We start from the raw sequence: 15,884 nt of genomic DNA, 5'->3' as shown, positions 1-15,884 counted from the left end.
GTCGAGAAATATACATCATACCATCTTTTGCCAAGCATTGATAGCCTTGATGCTAAGGACTATATCCTAGAAAAATGCATGGTTCAGACCTGAAATCAAGTTTGGTAGAGTGAAATGCCCGAATATATGGAAAACAACGAAAACCAAATACTCTTATGTGAACATATTCAGGCTTCTTCCTGAAAAAACGTTCAAATGGAGATACACCATGAAGGACTTTAGTTGGAAGTCGATTGATCAAGTAGCAGCAATGATAGTAGCATAGGACCAAAACTTCATTGGCAAGGAAGCGCAAACTAACAAGGTAAGTGTCATTTCAATGACATGAAGGTGTTTCCTTTCAACAACACCATTTTATTGGGAAGTGTGAGGACAAGTAAGCCAATGTTGAATACCCTCTTGAGAAAGAAGATTACTGAATGTGCGATACTCCCCGCCCCAATCACTCTGAACAACAAGTATGTTAGCCCCAAAATGTGTATGAACATGTTGTTTGAACAACTGAAAGCAGTGCAGTGCTTGACCCTTATCTCGAAGTAAAATAGCCAAGTATGTCTGGAATATGCATCAACAAAAGCAATGTAGTACTTAAAACCATTGGATGAAATGGGTGCAGGACCCCATAGATCAGTAAAAATCAATTAGAATGGGTGATCGTAAACTGTTATAGATTTAGGAAAGGATAGAGCATGCCTTTTTCCCATTTGACAACCAGCACATAAGCAATGAGGAGTTTTATTTAAACCGAGGATATTAACATCAGTACATATATTGCTCAAGTCTAACAAATTGCATGAGAAGGATGACCAAGATGATCATGCCATATACTGTAATCAACACCAACTCCTTTTGAAATAAACACTTTTGGAGTAGAACCTTCAAGCAATGGAGCACTAGACTGAAATTTGTATAAATCATTAACCTCATTCCCTCGCAATAAAACAGCACCACACAATCTCGAGCATGAAATTCCAAGAAGACATGATTGTCTTTAGCAAGATTTGACACGATACTATATTTTTAGTTATAGATGGAACATGAAGCACATGAAATAATGTTAAAGAAGGAGAGGAGGTGGGTAATGAAGAATAACCAGTTTTTGAAATTTGAAGAAATTTACTATCCCCAATCATTAACTTACCATGACTAACATAATCTGTTCCATCAGCAACAATAGTTTCATCAGCAATTACACGGTGAGTAGCACATGATTCAACAAACCAAGTACTTGTGTCAGTACTAAGAGCTCCACGACCCCGACCAACAGGCCCAGGAGACTGCACATCAATCGAATTTGCACATCCACATTCATGATTGTCCTTGTAGTGACATATATTGGCTGCTGGACACTGATCATTCGAACGACCTCTATGACTTTGAGAAGAGACACCATTGAAGGTTTTATCAAACCTATACCAGTAACGGTCAACCATATGACCAATTTTTCCAGATAGCTGGCACTGAAGTTTAGTGCGACCTCGACCACGACCACCATTAAAATTTTGAGTTCGACCATAGCTTCTGGAAGTATAGTGATTATCCAGTTGATTATCATATGTGGACTGAAGGGAAACACGAGCAAGATTAGCACTCATATGAACAATATCGTAATGATAATTTTTTTTTTGTTGAGTTTCAGCATCGATCAAAACATAAATGACTCCATCAAGTGTAAATGGCTCTCGACTGGCCGTGATAACTGCAATAAATTAGCGATATTATGGTGGAAGACCATTAAGGAGAGTGACAATCTTCTCAAACTCGGAGATGGGACTTTCACAAGCAGCCAAAGCATCAGTGTTTTCTTTAACTTGAGAAATGTAAGCTCGCATCCCCAATTCACCTTTCTTGATTGTAATGGAGATTCATAAGCGTGGTGGTAGACTTACTGGAAACCAATCAATTCACAGTTTGCCAAACATCAGCGACGATCTCAGCTCCAACAAGTTAAAGAAGTAAGGAAGAGCTGATAGTGGAAAAAACCAAGACGCCAGGGCACTACCTTGAGCTATAAACATCTCATAATCTTCATTCTCAACTTCCAACCCATCATCCCCAAGAACCGTAGCAGGTGGAGGTTGGATAGCACCGGTGAGAAGCTTCTCAACCCTATGACTCCTAACTGCTAATAGGACATGTTGCTTCCAGAGTAAGAAGTTGAAATCATCAAGGATTATGCTAATCTTTTTATTGGTAAATACCTTACCACTAAGTGACTTAGAGGAGCCACCAATGGAGTCAGCAGGAGTAGACATCAGAGAAAAAAAACTAAGCTCCCACAGATTCCCGGGCACAAGCGACTGATACCATGTTAACAAACTTAATAATACAGTAAAAAATCAGAATTGCATTTGCTTCACTGCATTGCAACAATACTACATCATGCTATTTATAAGTCCCTACATACAATCATAATTCTAGAATAAACTAACAACCATGACAGCTCACCATAACATATCATCAATACTAACTGCTCATTACTAACAACCTGCCCCTAATCCATGCAACATAGGTGACTCATCTTTCTTGTTATTCATAGCTACAACAATTTTGTATGATATATCACATAAGAAAAAATAAAAAGAAATATATGTTATAGAAAATCATTTAAATTGGAATCAAGTAGTACCATAAAATTATAAATATTTTTAATTAAATATAAACATAAACTCAAATAATTTTAACTCGACTTAACTAAATAAAAATTGGAGTTATAAATATCTCTCATCAACTTAAATAATTCGAATATTTTTTTATTCAATTCCATCAAAAGCTCTCCGTGGTCACTATGTCTCCACTTGTAAGTTGAATTTTCATCCAGAGTTGTTAATTGCGTCATTCGATCATATATAACTATGAAGATATCTCTTAAACGCCCACGTTTGGTTGCATGGAAAATTTGGAGGGGAAGCTCTTCATTTTTCGTTTACTTGAATTTTCTCAAGTGTAGCTGTTAATTTATTTATTCATTCAGTAATTTATATTCCTATATTTTTGGGGGCAAAAAAAAGGGGGAAATCCCGAGAAATGGCAAGAAAGTAAAAAAAGAAGGCAACGTAGGGTTCATTGAACCTGGACAATATTTGAATTAGTTCCTGGTGATATTGGTATTTATAAAAAAAGAAGCAACAAAAAGCAGGGAAAGACGAGGACCATCGAGTTGGGATGCCAAAAGGTGAGCTTTTGAACTGATTTTTAAACTGTACCTCACTTTCCCTTTTGTTGCCCTTTTTCATACATTCTTTTTATTTTTTATTTTTAGGGTTTACTTAAAATTTCCTATTTGAAGTAAAGCTTTGGCCTTTGAAGCTGGGTGGGGTCTTCCACCATCAATGGCTTCAATATGATGTTTATGAAAGAAGGTGAGATGCACTTGGCTAGCTTACCCTTTATTACCTCTCTAACTTTCGTCGGGTTTTGGGTTATGTTTATCACGATTGTAATAATAGTAATAAGTGTTATTGCGATCATATTACCGATATGAAATAACTGTCGGACAGTACTTTATCGTTATATAATGGTCGCTACGCTGTCCGGGTTCTTTTCTAAGCAAAATGTTACTACATGAATTAATCAAACCTTGGCTATAGCATATTTTTTCCAGTGACTTCATTTTTTTTTAAATAAAAAGGACAAGAAGACAAAATAGTGCATTGATTTGAGCAGTAATTGGGATAGTAAATTGCAGCCAAGATATTGGTAATAGATTTTCTCTTGTTTTTGCTTCCAATAATGCACTGCAAGTCAGAGATTGCAATTGGTTAATTTCTTCAAATGGGTCCTCCTGGAGGGTTTTTCTTCAAAATGGGACCCTTAATATTACATCAAACATGATTTTAATTCAAATAAAACTGAAAATTCTCTTTCGTAATAGCTGTCTGCTTGTAATTTTCCTGCTGTAATATTAGCAGAAGCTCCATAAATCAGTAGTTCTTTGTGCTTGTATTTTTTTTTCATATAGACCCTTTTCATGATAATTAATTAGAAATAAAATAATACACAAGGGACAGAGAAAGTGGAAGCTAAAGTTTCTGGTTTGTGCTTCCAAACTGTATATTTTTAACTCTAAATGCTACAATTATACAGGAGATTGCTTAAATCTAGATGATGGAAAATGATGTGATCCTTATGATAATTTAGTAGGTGAAGATGAATATTTGATTTTTATTCTGGTGATATTATATCAGTAAACTGTATTCAAATTAAACTCCTACACACTTTTAAAGGTCTTACTTTTTTTATGGTTCTAAATTCCATCGTTTAGCTTGTAAAGTTTGACTTGAAATTCTTCCAATACTTATATAAGCAAAGATCTTCACAAGAATTTTCCAAGTTTAACAAGAGTTTGCAGTCTCTAAACCTCTCCTTACTACCTCCATCCACTTATACAAGGCTTAGTTTCGCTGTTGTAAAGATAAGTGACATGGATTCGAAGTCTTGTTTGAAAGATGTGGAGGTTGAAACCAAAGAGATGGACAATAGAAGCCAGTCGGCCTCACAACAAGGCATGCATTATCTTCACAAGGTCGGAATTCCGCCTAAGCAAAACCTTGTGAGTGAGTTTACTGCCAGGGTGAAAGAAACATTCTTTGCCGACGATCCTCTGCGTCCCTTCAAGGATCAACCGAGGTCTCGAAAGCTAGTCCTCAGCATCCAGGCGATCTTCCCGATTTTCCAATGGGGAAGGAGTTACAGCTGGAAAAAATTCAGGGGTGATCTCATTGCTGGACTCACTATTGCCAGTCTCTGCATTCCTCAGGTAAATTTTGCTATACTCCTACAACATACATAGACTGTAAATTGTTAAGGAACCTCCGGTACTTTTCATATTTATTTACTCGGAAAACAGGATATTGGTTATGCAAAGCTAGCAAACTTGGATCCACAGTTTGGACTTTGTAAGTTTCCCATGTTCTTTATAATCACCTTCCATTGGTTATATCAAGGTTTCCATCATCTTTATTATTATTTCAACCATTGCAGACTCCAGCTTTGTTCCACCACTGATTTATGCCTTCATGGGAAGTTCCAGAGATATTGCAATCGGACCAGTCGCTGTGGTATCTCTTTTACTAGGTTCAATGCTTTCAAATGAGATTGACCCTAGCCACAAAGCCGAGTACCAGCGGCTTGCATTTACAGCTACATTTTTTGCTGGCATAACTCAAGCCACTCTTGGTTTTCTCAGGTGATTTTATATCTCACTCTCTGATCATATTGATTGCCACAATAAATTTTTTTCTTCTATCATTCACTTGCCTATATATTGTAAACACATAATCAGGTTGGGCTTCTTGATTGACTTCCTTTCACACGCTGCCATCATCGGCTTTATGGCTGGAGCTGCTATTACAATCGCCCTCCAACAGCTTAAAGGTCTTCTCGGTATACAAAAGTTTACAAAGAAAACAGATATTATTTCCGTAATGCACTCTGTATGGGGAAACATTGATCATGGAGTAAGAAGCCCTCTATCTTCCCATGCTACAATCCGAAAACTACTTCGGGGTTACTAAGTCTATAAAATACTACTTTTGCAGTGGAACTGGCAGACCATACTTATCGGAGTTAGCTTTTTATCCTTCCTCCTGTTTGCCAAGTACATCGTAAGAGCCTCTACGCTTAGATACAAACTATATATCAGGCCTTATGTGCATATCCTAAGCTTTACACCCTTTGAAAACTAGGGAAAAAAGAACAAGAAGTTATTCTGGGTGCCGGCCATAGCGCCTTTGATATCTGTTATTCTCTCCACCTTTTTTGTTTATATAACACATGCCGAAAAGAAAGGGGTCCAGATTGTAAGCATCTTTAACCCATGAAAATCTTTTAGTACCATATTGCAATCTAATAGTTGCAGTCTTTTAGTATGAGTGTTTGGTCATATATGCAGGTGAAAAACATTGAGAAAGGAATCAATCCCTCATCAGTAGATCAGATTTATTTCAGTGGCGAATATCTTCTTAAAGGTTTGAAGATTGGTATAGTGGCTGGTATGATCGCATTGACGGTAAGCCATTTGTTTCCTATATATACCTTCGCTAAACAAGGAAAATCCGATTAATCACATCTAAATAGACCTTTGTCTTCTTTGTTGGGTTGATTTAACAGGAAGCTGTTGCCATTGGAAGAACATTTGCTTCAATGAAAGACTATCAGCTAGATGGAAACAAAGAAATGGTGGCTCTAGGAGCAATGAACGTCGTTGGGTCAATGACTTCCTGCTATGTAGCCACCGGTAAGAACTAAGATGGTAAGTCAAATAATTTTATTTGTTATATACTACTACTGATTTATTCCTTCATCATTTGCAGGTTCATTTTCTCGATCTGCAGTAAATTTCATGGCTGGATGTGAAACTGCCGTCTCTAATATCGTTATGTCATGCGTTGTATTTCTAACTTTAGAATTCTTGACACCACTTTTCAAATATACCCCAAATGCTATTCTCGCTGCCATCATTATATCTGCCGTGGTTGGACTTATCGATATTCCGGCAGCAATTTTGGTATGGAAGATTGATAAATTTGATTTTGTTGCATGCTTGGGGGCCTTTCTCGGAGTAATATTTGTGTCGGTTGAGATAGGCCTTCTCATTGCTGTAAGCACTAAGATCACAGCTATCCAAATTTCCTCTATCCTCGAATTACGTTAGATTGAAATTTGTTTGTCAACGAAACTCTATTGCAGGTCACTATATCCTTTGCTAAAATCCTTTTACAAGTTACTAGACCTCGGACGGCTATTCTAGGGAAGGTCCCTAGGACTAATGTGTACCGGAATATCTTACAATATCCGGAAACAGCTAAAGTTCCGGGGATTCTGATTGTGATAGTTGATTCTGCAATTTACTTTTCCAACTCTAACTATGTCAAGGAGAGGTATGGTACACCCTTCCCAGCCATTTCTCTCAGATTTAGATTTCATTTGAAGGTACGAAATCAAGAATATATGGAATCTCAAATCTCCTAAGAACAAGACTGTTGGGTCTGGGTTTGATTGAAACTAGTTAAACTCATAATATAAATCCTTGAGTTGTGGCTAAAAGAGTCCTATGAGGACTTGAGGAGAAAGTTAGCAATTGCAGTGACATGAGTGAAAAAATCGAACTTTATAATTTTCATTGCACTAGATGATTTATTTAAATTCGATTCAATGCTAGGGTAGTGAAATGTCTCTGCATAATGAGCTTAAAAAGTTTAGTATGTACAGGTTTCAGCTTTTTAGAATTCCGACGGAATCAGCTAGACAACAATTTATATCAAGATGCTCAAAGTTATAACATTGTTGCAGGATATTGAGATGGTTGATGGATGAAGAAGAGAAAGCAAAAGTTGCATGTCAACCAACGATCCAGTTTTTGATAGTTGAGATGTCTCGTAAGAATTCTCGATCTGGTGTTTTAACGATGTTTTCGTTTCCAGTTTAAGACTTCAAGCTCAGATTCCGTAATGTCATGTTGTATATATGTATGTTATGCAGCCATAACCGACATCGATACCAGTGGCATCCATGCCTTGGAGGAATTGCATAGGAGTCTTGAGAAAAAGAATATTGAGGTAATTATGGTGCAACAACAATCTAGTATAAAAGTTCCTTATAAAACAAAGTGCTAGTAGATTTTACAGGTTTACCTGATACCTCCTGTATTGTTGTTGTATAGCTTATACTAGCAAATCCTGGACCAGTGGTGATGGTCAAGCTTGAGGCCTCGAAATTCGTGAATTTGATCGGTGATGACAAGATCTTCTTGACGGTTGCAGATGCGGTGTCGTCGTGTTCTCCGAAAATGGCGCAAGAAGTATGAAGAGGGAGGAGGATCTATGAAGAAGGTTAATAATGAAAGGGTCAATTATAAAGGTGTTTTTAAGTGGGAATAGCTGAGATCATAGTCCCTAAGGGACATAGCATAAAGTTGTGCAATGTGATTGGGATAAGGTTTGGTTTATTAAATTCGGGAAAATATTGTTCATAGCATCCAATTGTCCTTTTTCCTTTTAGCCTTTTGGTTTTACATTAGGGAGGGAATCGATACAATGGTACTACGTAAAAAAAATTAATTTTAAATATATTTAAGATTGTTGGATGGATAAAAAATCGATGGTTCAGATTAATTAATAAAAAAATTCACTAGAAATAATAATTAATTTTAACATTTTTTCATTCGTCTAATAGTTTTAAATATGTGAAAAATTATAAAAAATTGTATTATGTGAATGGATATTAATTCTTAATATAAACTCAAATTCCAAAGTAGTGTGTTTTAAGGATTTCCCGTATGTTAATGCACTATCTTGGGTTCTTTTGGCCCAATAGGCCAATCAAGATAAAAATTTTGGTATACAGAGCTTTCAGAAAATTATTTTGGGATCTAAGGTATTTTTCATAATATACGGGGTATTGTCACCTTGAGATGATGAGTTCCGAAGGATATTATTTTATATTCCGTCATTATTATTTAATTAATTTATACGAAACTCGTCACCTCAGTGATGAGTTCTATTAAAATAATAATATTTTTTACAACTATTTACTTTAAATAGAAAATGGGAAAAAATCTACAAAAATCGTCACCTCAAGTTGACGAGTTAGTGTAGACTAAAATGCAGTTGTTGTTTTTATCTTTTTAATGTGAGAAGTTCGAACGGTAATATTGATATATGACTGAAAAGTTAAACATATTGTAATAATTTTTGTTTAAAAGAATAACAAACTATAAACGTTAAATTAAACCATTAAACATTACATTATGGAGACAAAAACAACGAATCGTGAACATGGCATTAAGAAGTTAAAAACAACAAACTTAATACATTTCGTTAAGGACGTAAACAGAACTAACCTAACACATTCCTTAAACAGTAAATAAAAGCATAAATAAAACAGTGTTTGTTATGATGTTTTAATCTTCGTAATCAGTAGACTCGTCAGAAGTAATATTAAGTTCTTCAATTCTCCATGCTTTTTTTTGTTGTCGTTCACGTACAAATCGGAACCATGCTTATGGGTCTCCATCATCTATGTTTGTTTCTTCGTCATTTGTTTGAGTTGGTGGGATATTCGAGCTGGAAGCAACATCCTCAATCATACAAGGAAGCTCGAGATCAGTGAACTCTACAAACAAATTGATATTAGGCAAAGAATGATTGAAGTATGTCTTAATCATACCAACAAGGTCGACATCATCCCTTAGATGAAACCTGGTGCATGATAGTGGAAATCTATAATATAACGAAGATATTCTTCTACTGCTTCCTAGTTGAACCCTTGTTTTTATATTGAACTTCAACTCATCTAGTTGATTTTTTTTGAAACACATGGTTAAAGATTTGTGTTGGGAATTATAAAGCTTGATTGACAACCGAAAAAGTTTGCCAAGAGGGGGTGAATTGGCTTTTTGAGAATTTTTAGGGAGTAAGGAGATTTAAAGGGATAGAGAAATATTGCACAACAATTTATAATGATTCGACTTCTCAACTAAGTCTACCTCCACTACCTTAGCTCCTCACTAGGATTTTTCCAACAAATTCACTAATTTGTTCTTTCTTTTTCAAGGACAGAAAGACAACCTTTACAAGACTCCTTAGCTTTTCAAAGGCTCAACTTGAACCTAAACCCCTTTACAAGAAAAAGAAATGTAAACAAAGAAAACCTCTAAAAGGAAGGTGTTTACAAAATTTATCTCAAAAGAACAAAATATTTGCAAGAGAAAGTAAAATAGGAATGAAAAACTCTTCTCTTGTGTTTAAATGTTTGGATAGGTGTTCTAACCCTTCTCCAAGTGTCTTGAACTTGTATTTATATGTTGAATGAGTTTGTGGCCGTTTCTAGCCGTTTGGGGATGTTTTCTTTGCAAAATAAAACTACCAGTACATAGGGTATCAGTACTACCTTTGTTATTTTTAAATAAAACTAGCCGTTACTAGTCGTTGGGCCTGATGGTATCGATACTAAGCCTATGGTATCGATACTACTATGTTGAGTAGTATCTGTACCCTTTTGGGTATCAATACCATTTTTGCATTCTGGAATTTTAGCAATGTTGGTAGTATTGGTACTATCTAGAGAGTATCGAAATTTTTCTTACCTAGGGTATCGGTACCACATGAACAGTATCGGTACTGTTCATATAGTATCGATACTGTAAGAACAGTATCAGTACTACGTACGTTGAAAATCAGTTTTTAACAAAACATTTGAAAAAAGTGTTTTTGGCAAAACTTCCTCTTAATAAAATATTTAATGAAAATATACTAATTGTTGGAAAATGTTCAGCTCCCCCTTTTGCATTGAGAAATTGAATTTTTCAAACCCATACTTCTCCCCCTTTTTGTTATATCAAAAATAATTCAACTTTAAAGTTCAAATATAACATTAGAGAGTAAGTGTTAAATTTGACATTAAAATCTTTTGAAAACTCAAAACTCCCCCTTATTAAAAGCATTCCAAACAAAATTTTACTTTTAAAAACATGACACTTAAAAGAAATTGAATTTCAACAAAGATGAACAAACATGTTAGTAACACATGAAATCCAATATATCGAAGTCTAATGTACTTTATGCAATACCAATTGTTGAAATTAAGTGTATGTGCATAAAGCTATCCAAAATTGTTATGCATTGAAAAATTTGAGATAAATTATTAGAGAGATATCATTTGCATTTTAAACCACATGCATAAACATTTAAATTTAGGTCAAAAATTTGTAAAATCAAATCATTTGAAAAATTAATATCAATTGTTAGAGAGATATCATTTGCATTTAAAATCAATTTTGACCAACATTTATTATGATGAACTAAAAATTATGAAAAAACATTAAAACTTTAGAATGTTAATCATAACACATTTTTTAACATACATGTGATAGAAAACATGAAATCATTTAAAATCAAAACTCATGCATGCATAAATTAAATGAGCAACCAATTATGCAAAATTAAAAGGCTTTTAAGCTTAGAGGTTGCTTATTCATTTTCAAGTGTGGCTAGAGTATTTGAACATCTTCATTTTCATCACCATTGCTCCCACACTCCTACAAGAGACATTTAATTAGATTTTGGTATCTAAATTGCTTTGGATCATTGGACGTTAGTTTCAATGCCCCTTGTTCCTTTTGGAACCCATACTTGTTTAATTTTAAAATGTTTTCCTTTCTTTAAAGGACAAATATGTTCCATACGACCATGAAAATGGCAATGTGAGCATTTTTCAATTTTTAAACATAATGAGTTGTTTTTAGAAATTAATTCTTTTTCTTTTGTTAAGCTCTCAAGCTTAACTTTCAAATAAAACATTTCTTTTTCTAAATCATTGATTTTGACTTTTAAAATCTCTAAATCATTTTCAAAGATACATTTTGTTTTTTCAAAATCAACTTTTGCTTTCAAAACCAAATCATTTTCAACTTTAAGTTTTGAAATTAATTTCTTATATTTAGAATTCATGGTATCAAAGTCCAAATACAACTCATTGTAAGCAACTTGTAACTCATCAAAAGAATATGAATCTAAAATCTAATTCATTCGAGTTAGAAGTTAGCAATGAATCTTTCCCGATGGCCATAAGGCATAAGTTGACTACTTCATATTTATCATTGGAGTCATCTTCATCACTCCAAGCTGCCACAAATGTCTTTTTATTGCTTGATCCATTCTTTTTTAGGAGGGGACATTTATACTTGACATGCCCCGTTCTTTGGCAATTGAAGCACACCGAAGGACTCTTCTTTTTGCTCGATTCATGCTTCACTTCCGTAGAAGTCATGAATCTTTTGAAGAGCTTGGCCATCTCTTCTTCTTCATCATCGTCTTCATCCACCTCTTCATTTGAACCTTAATTGCTCTCATTGGTGGATTTGAAGGCAATACCTACCTCATTCTTCTTCTTGTTTTTCTTCTCTTCATCTTCTTCATATTCCTTCACCATCAAATCATGAGTGAGAAGAGAGCCAATCAGATCATGGAGAGTGAGAGACTTTAGATTCTTAGCCTCAATGATCACTGTCTTCTTCGATTGTCAAGACTTTGGAAGAGAGTATATAATATTCCTCACAAGCTTTTCATTAGGGATTACTTGTCCAAATCCCTTTAGACCGTTGACAATCACAAAAAATCTATCTGTCATAGCTTTGATATCTTCATCTGGTTTCATCTTGAAATTTTCATAGCTATGGTTGAGAAGACTTATCTTTGTTTCCCTCACTTCATCGGTTCCTTAATGAGTGACTTAGATCTTATCCTATATCTCATTGGCATTGAAACAAGAGGAGACTCTTCCATATTCATCCGAGCCTAATGCACAATAGAGGATGTGCATAGCCTTAGAATTGAGTTGGAACTTCTTCTTCTCTCCATCACTCCAATCATCCATCTCACCGGGTGGAGTGGAGTAACCCTTCATGATTAAGTTCCAAGCTCCTAGATCATTTTCTTGAATGAAGAGCATCATCCTATTCTTCTAATAGGCATAATTTACTCCATTGAAATACGATGACTTGTTGACTGGTTGAGAATCTTCAAGGTAGTAAGATCTGGACGTCGAAGCCATCTTTTTGTCGGTTGTATTGAGAGTTATGAGTCAAGATCTGATACCAATTATTGGGAATTATGAAGCTCGATTGGCAACCGAATGAGTTTGCCAAGAGGGGGTGAATTGAATTTTTTAGAATTTTTAGGGAGTAAGGAGATTTAAAAGGATAGAGAAATATTGCACAACGATTTATAGTGGTTTGACTTCTCAACTAAGTCTACCTCCACTACCTTAGCTCCTCACTAAGGATTTTCCAACAAATTCACTAATTTTTTCTTTCTTTTTCAAGGATAAAGAGATAACCTTTACATGACTCCCTATATTTTCAAAGGCTCAGCTAGAACCAAAACCCCTTTACAAAGAAAAGAAGTGCAAACAAAGAAAACCTCTAAAAGGAAGATGTTTACAAAATTTAGCTCACAAGAACAAAATATTTACAAGAGAAAGTAAAATAGGAATGAAAAACTCTTCTTTTGTGTTTGAATTCTTGGGTAGGTGTTCTAACCCTTCTTAAAGTGTCTTGAACTTCTATTAATATGTTGGAATGAGTTTGTGGCTGTTTCTAGCTGTTCAGAGTGATTTCTAGCTGTTTGGGGATGTTGTCTCTATAAAATAAAACTGTCCAGTACAGAGGGTATCGATACTCCTATATAGAGTATCGATACTACCTTTTATATATTTAAATAAAACTAGCTGTTACTAGCCATTGAGCCTGATGGTATCAATACTAAGCCTATTGTATCGATTCTATTATGATGAGTAGTATCGGTACCCCTTTGGGTATCGATACCATTTTTGCATTCTGGAATTTGAGCAATGTTGGTAGTATCAGTATTACCTAAAGAGTATCTATACTTCTCTTGCCTAGGGTATTGGTGCCACATGAACAGTATCAGTTTTGTTCATATAATATAAATACTGTAAGAACAATATCGGTACTACGTACGTTAAAAATCAATTTTGTGCTCAAAATCACTTTTAGTGGACTTTGAATTATTTTTAAAAACTTTGAAAACTTTAAATAAATTCAATTCAAGTCCAAAAACATTTTGCCTTAATTTGTTATATCAAAATATAGTTTAACAATCTCCCCTTTTTGATATAACAAAACATTTGAAAAAAGTGTTTTTGGCAAAACTTCCTCTTAATAAAATATTTAATGAAAATATACTAATTGTTGGAAAATGTTCAGCTCCCCCTTTTGCATTGAGAAATTGAATTTTTCAAACCCATACTTCTCCCCCTTTTTGTTATATCAAAAATAATTCAACTTTAAAGTTCAAATATAACATTAGAGAGTAAGTGTTAAATTTGACATTAAAATCTTTTGAAAACTCAAAACTCCCCCTTATTAAAAGCATTCCAAACAAAATTTTACTTTTAAAAACATGACACTTAAAAGAAATTGAATTTCAACAAAGATGAACAAACATGTTAGTAACACATGAAATCCAATATATCGAAGTCTAATGTACTTTATGCAATACCAATTGTTGAAATTAAGTGTATGTGCATAAAGCTATCCAAAATTGTTATGCATTGAAAAATTTGAGATAAATTATTAGAGAGATATCATTTGCATTTTAAACCACATGCATAAACATTTAAATTTAGGTCAAAAATTTGTAAAATCAAATCATTTGAAAAATTAATATCAATTGTTAGAGAGATATCATTTGCATTTAAAATCAATTTTGACCAACATTTATTATGATGAACTAAAAATTATGAAAAAACATTAAAACTTTAGAATGTTAATCATAACACATTTTTTAACATACATGTGATAGAAAACATGAAATCATTTAAAATCAAAACTCATGCATGCATAAATTAAATGAGCAACCAATTATGCAAAATTAAAAGGCTTTTAAGCTTAGAGGTTGCTTATTCATTTTCAAGTGTGGCTAGAGTATTTGAACATCTTCATTTTCATCACCATTGCTCCCACACTCCTACAAGAGACATTTAATTAGATTTTGGTATCTAAATTGCTTTGGATCCTTGGACGTTAGTTTCAATGCCCCTTGTTCCTTTTGGAACCCATACTTGTTTAATTTTAAAATGTTTTCCTTTCTTTAAAGGACAAATATGTTCCATACGACCATGAAAATGGCAATGTGAGCATTTTTCAATTTTTAAACATAATGAGTTGTTTTTAGAAATTAATTCTTTTTCTTTTGTTAAGCTCTCAAGCTTAACTTTCAAATAAAACATTTCTTTTTCTAAATCATTGATTTTGACTTTTAAAATCTCTAAATCATTTTCAAAGATACATTTTGTTTTTCAAAATCAACTTTTGCTTTCAAAACCAAATCATTTTCAACTTTAAGTTTTGAAATTAATTTCTTATATTTAGAATTCATGGTATCAAAGTCCAAATACAACTCATTGTAAGCAACTTGTAACTCATCAAAAGAATATGAATCTAAAATCTAATTCATTCGAGTTAGAAGTTAGTAATGAATCTTTCCCGATGGCCATAAGGCATAAGTTGACTACTTCATATTTATCATTGGAGTCATCTTCATCACTCCAAGCTGCCACAAATGTCTTTTTATTGCTTGATCCATTCTTTTTTAGGAGGGGACATTTATACTTGACATGCCCCGTTCTTTGGCAATTGAAGCACACCGAAGGACTCTTCTTTTTGCTCGATTCATGCTTCACTTCCGTAGAAGTCATGAATCTTTTGAAGAGCTTGGCCATCTCTTCTTCTTCATCATCGTCTTCATCCACCTCTTCATTTGAACCTTAATTGCTCTCATTGGTGGATTTGAAGGCAATACCTACCTCATTCTTCTTCTTGTTTTTCTTCTCTTCATCATCGTCTTCCTATTCCTTCACCATCAAATCATGAGTGAGAAGAGAGCCAATCAGATCATGGAGAGTGAGAGACTTTAGATTCTTAGCCTCAATGATCACTGTCTTCTTCGATTGTCAAGACTTTGGAAGAGAGTATATAATATTCCTCACAAGCTTTTCATTAGGGATTACTTGTCCAAATCCCTTTAGACCGTTGACAATCACAAAAAATCTATCTGTCATAGCTTTGATATCTTCATCTGGTTTCATCTTGAAATTTTCATAGCTATGGTTGAGAAGACTTATCTTTGTTTCCCTCACTTCATCGGTTCCTTAATGAGTGACTTAGATCTTATCCTATATCTCATTGGCATTGAAACAAGAGGAGACTCTTCCATATTCATCCGAGCCTAATGCACAATAGAGGATGTGCATAGCCTTAGAATTGAGTTGGAACTTCTTCTTCTCTCCATCACTCCAATCATCCATCCACCGGGTGGAGTGGAGTAACCCTTCATGATTAAGTTCCAAGCTCCTAGATCATT

The 15,884-nt window shown here is 34.3% G+C and overlaps 1 protein-coding gene across 2 annotated transcripts; it reads left to right on the top strand.

The window, feature by feature from the left end:
* The first annotated feature begins 2,883 nt into the window (after window positions 1–2,883).
* Window positions 2,884–7,977, top strand: LOC120130164 (sulfate transporter 1.3). Of its 2 annotated transcripts, none has more exons than XM_039147476.1 (15): window positions 2,884–3,175; window positions 3,263–3,362; window positions 4,415–4,759; window positions 4,850–4,898; window positions 4,984–5,188; window positions 5,285–5,459; window positions 5,541–5,606; window positions 5,688–5,801; window positions 5,894–6,010; window positions 6,112–6,238; window positions 6,315–6,601; window positions 6,691–6,881; window positions 7,294–7,379; window positions 7,483–7,559; window positions 7,664–7,977. In XM_039147476.1, the coding sequence occupies exons 3-15, from the start codon at window positions 4,424–4,426 to the stop codon at window positions 7,805–7,807; spliced, it is 1,974 nt and encodes a 657-aa protein (XP_039003407.1). In that variant the 5' UTR covers window positions 2,884–3,175; window positions 3,263–3,362; window positions 4,415–4,423; the 3' UTR covers window positions 7,808–7,977. The 2 variants fall into 2 exon arrangements, with proteins under 2 accessions (XP_039003407.1, XP_039003406.1); XM_039147475.1 differs by having other exon boundaries at window positions 4,393–4,759.
* The last annotated feature ends 7,907 nt before the right edge of the window (window positions 7,978–15,884 follow it).

Source organism: Hibiscus syriacus, unplaced genomic scaffold (assembly GCF_006381635.1).
Source record: "Hibiscus syriacus cultivar Baekdansim isolate YM2019G1 unplaced genomic scaffold, ASM638163v2 tig00110528_pilon, whole genome shotgun sequence".
Taxonomy (NCBI): domain Eukaryota; kingdom Viridiplantae; phylum Streptophyta; class Magnoliopsida; order Malvales; family Malvaceae; genus Hibiscus; species Hibiscus syriacus.
This window is presented reverse-complemented; position numbering and strand designations above follow the sequence as displayed.

Excerpts from the sequence above, each read along its gene's own strand:
- LOC120130164 (XM_039147476.1), top strand. The coding sequence starts at position 4,424 with ATGGATTCGAAGTCTTGTTTGAAAGATGTGGAGGTTGAAACCAAAGAG. Across the intron at positions 5,607-5,687 it reads TCCTGTTTGCCAAGTACATC|GGAAAAAAGAACAAGAAGTT; the intron begins GTAAGAGCCTCT and ends TTTGAAAACTAG. Across the intron at positions 6,882-7,293 it reads TCTAACTATGTCAAGGAGAG|GATATTGAGATGGTTGATGG; the intron begins GTATGGTACACC and ends ACATTGTTGCAG.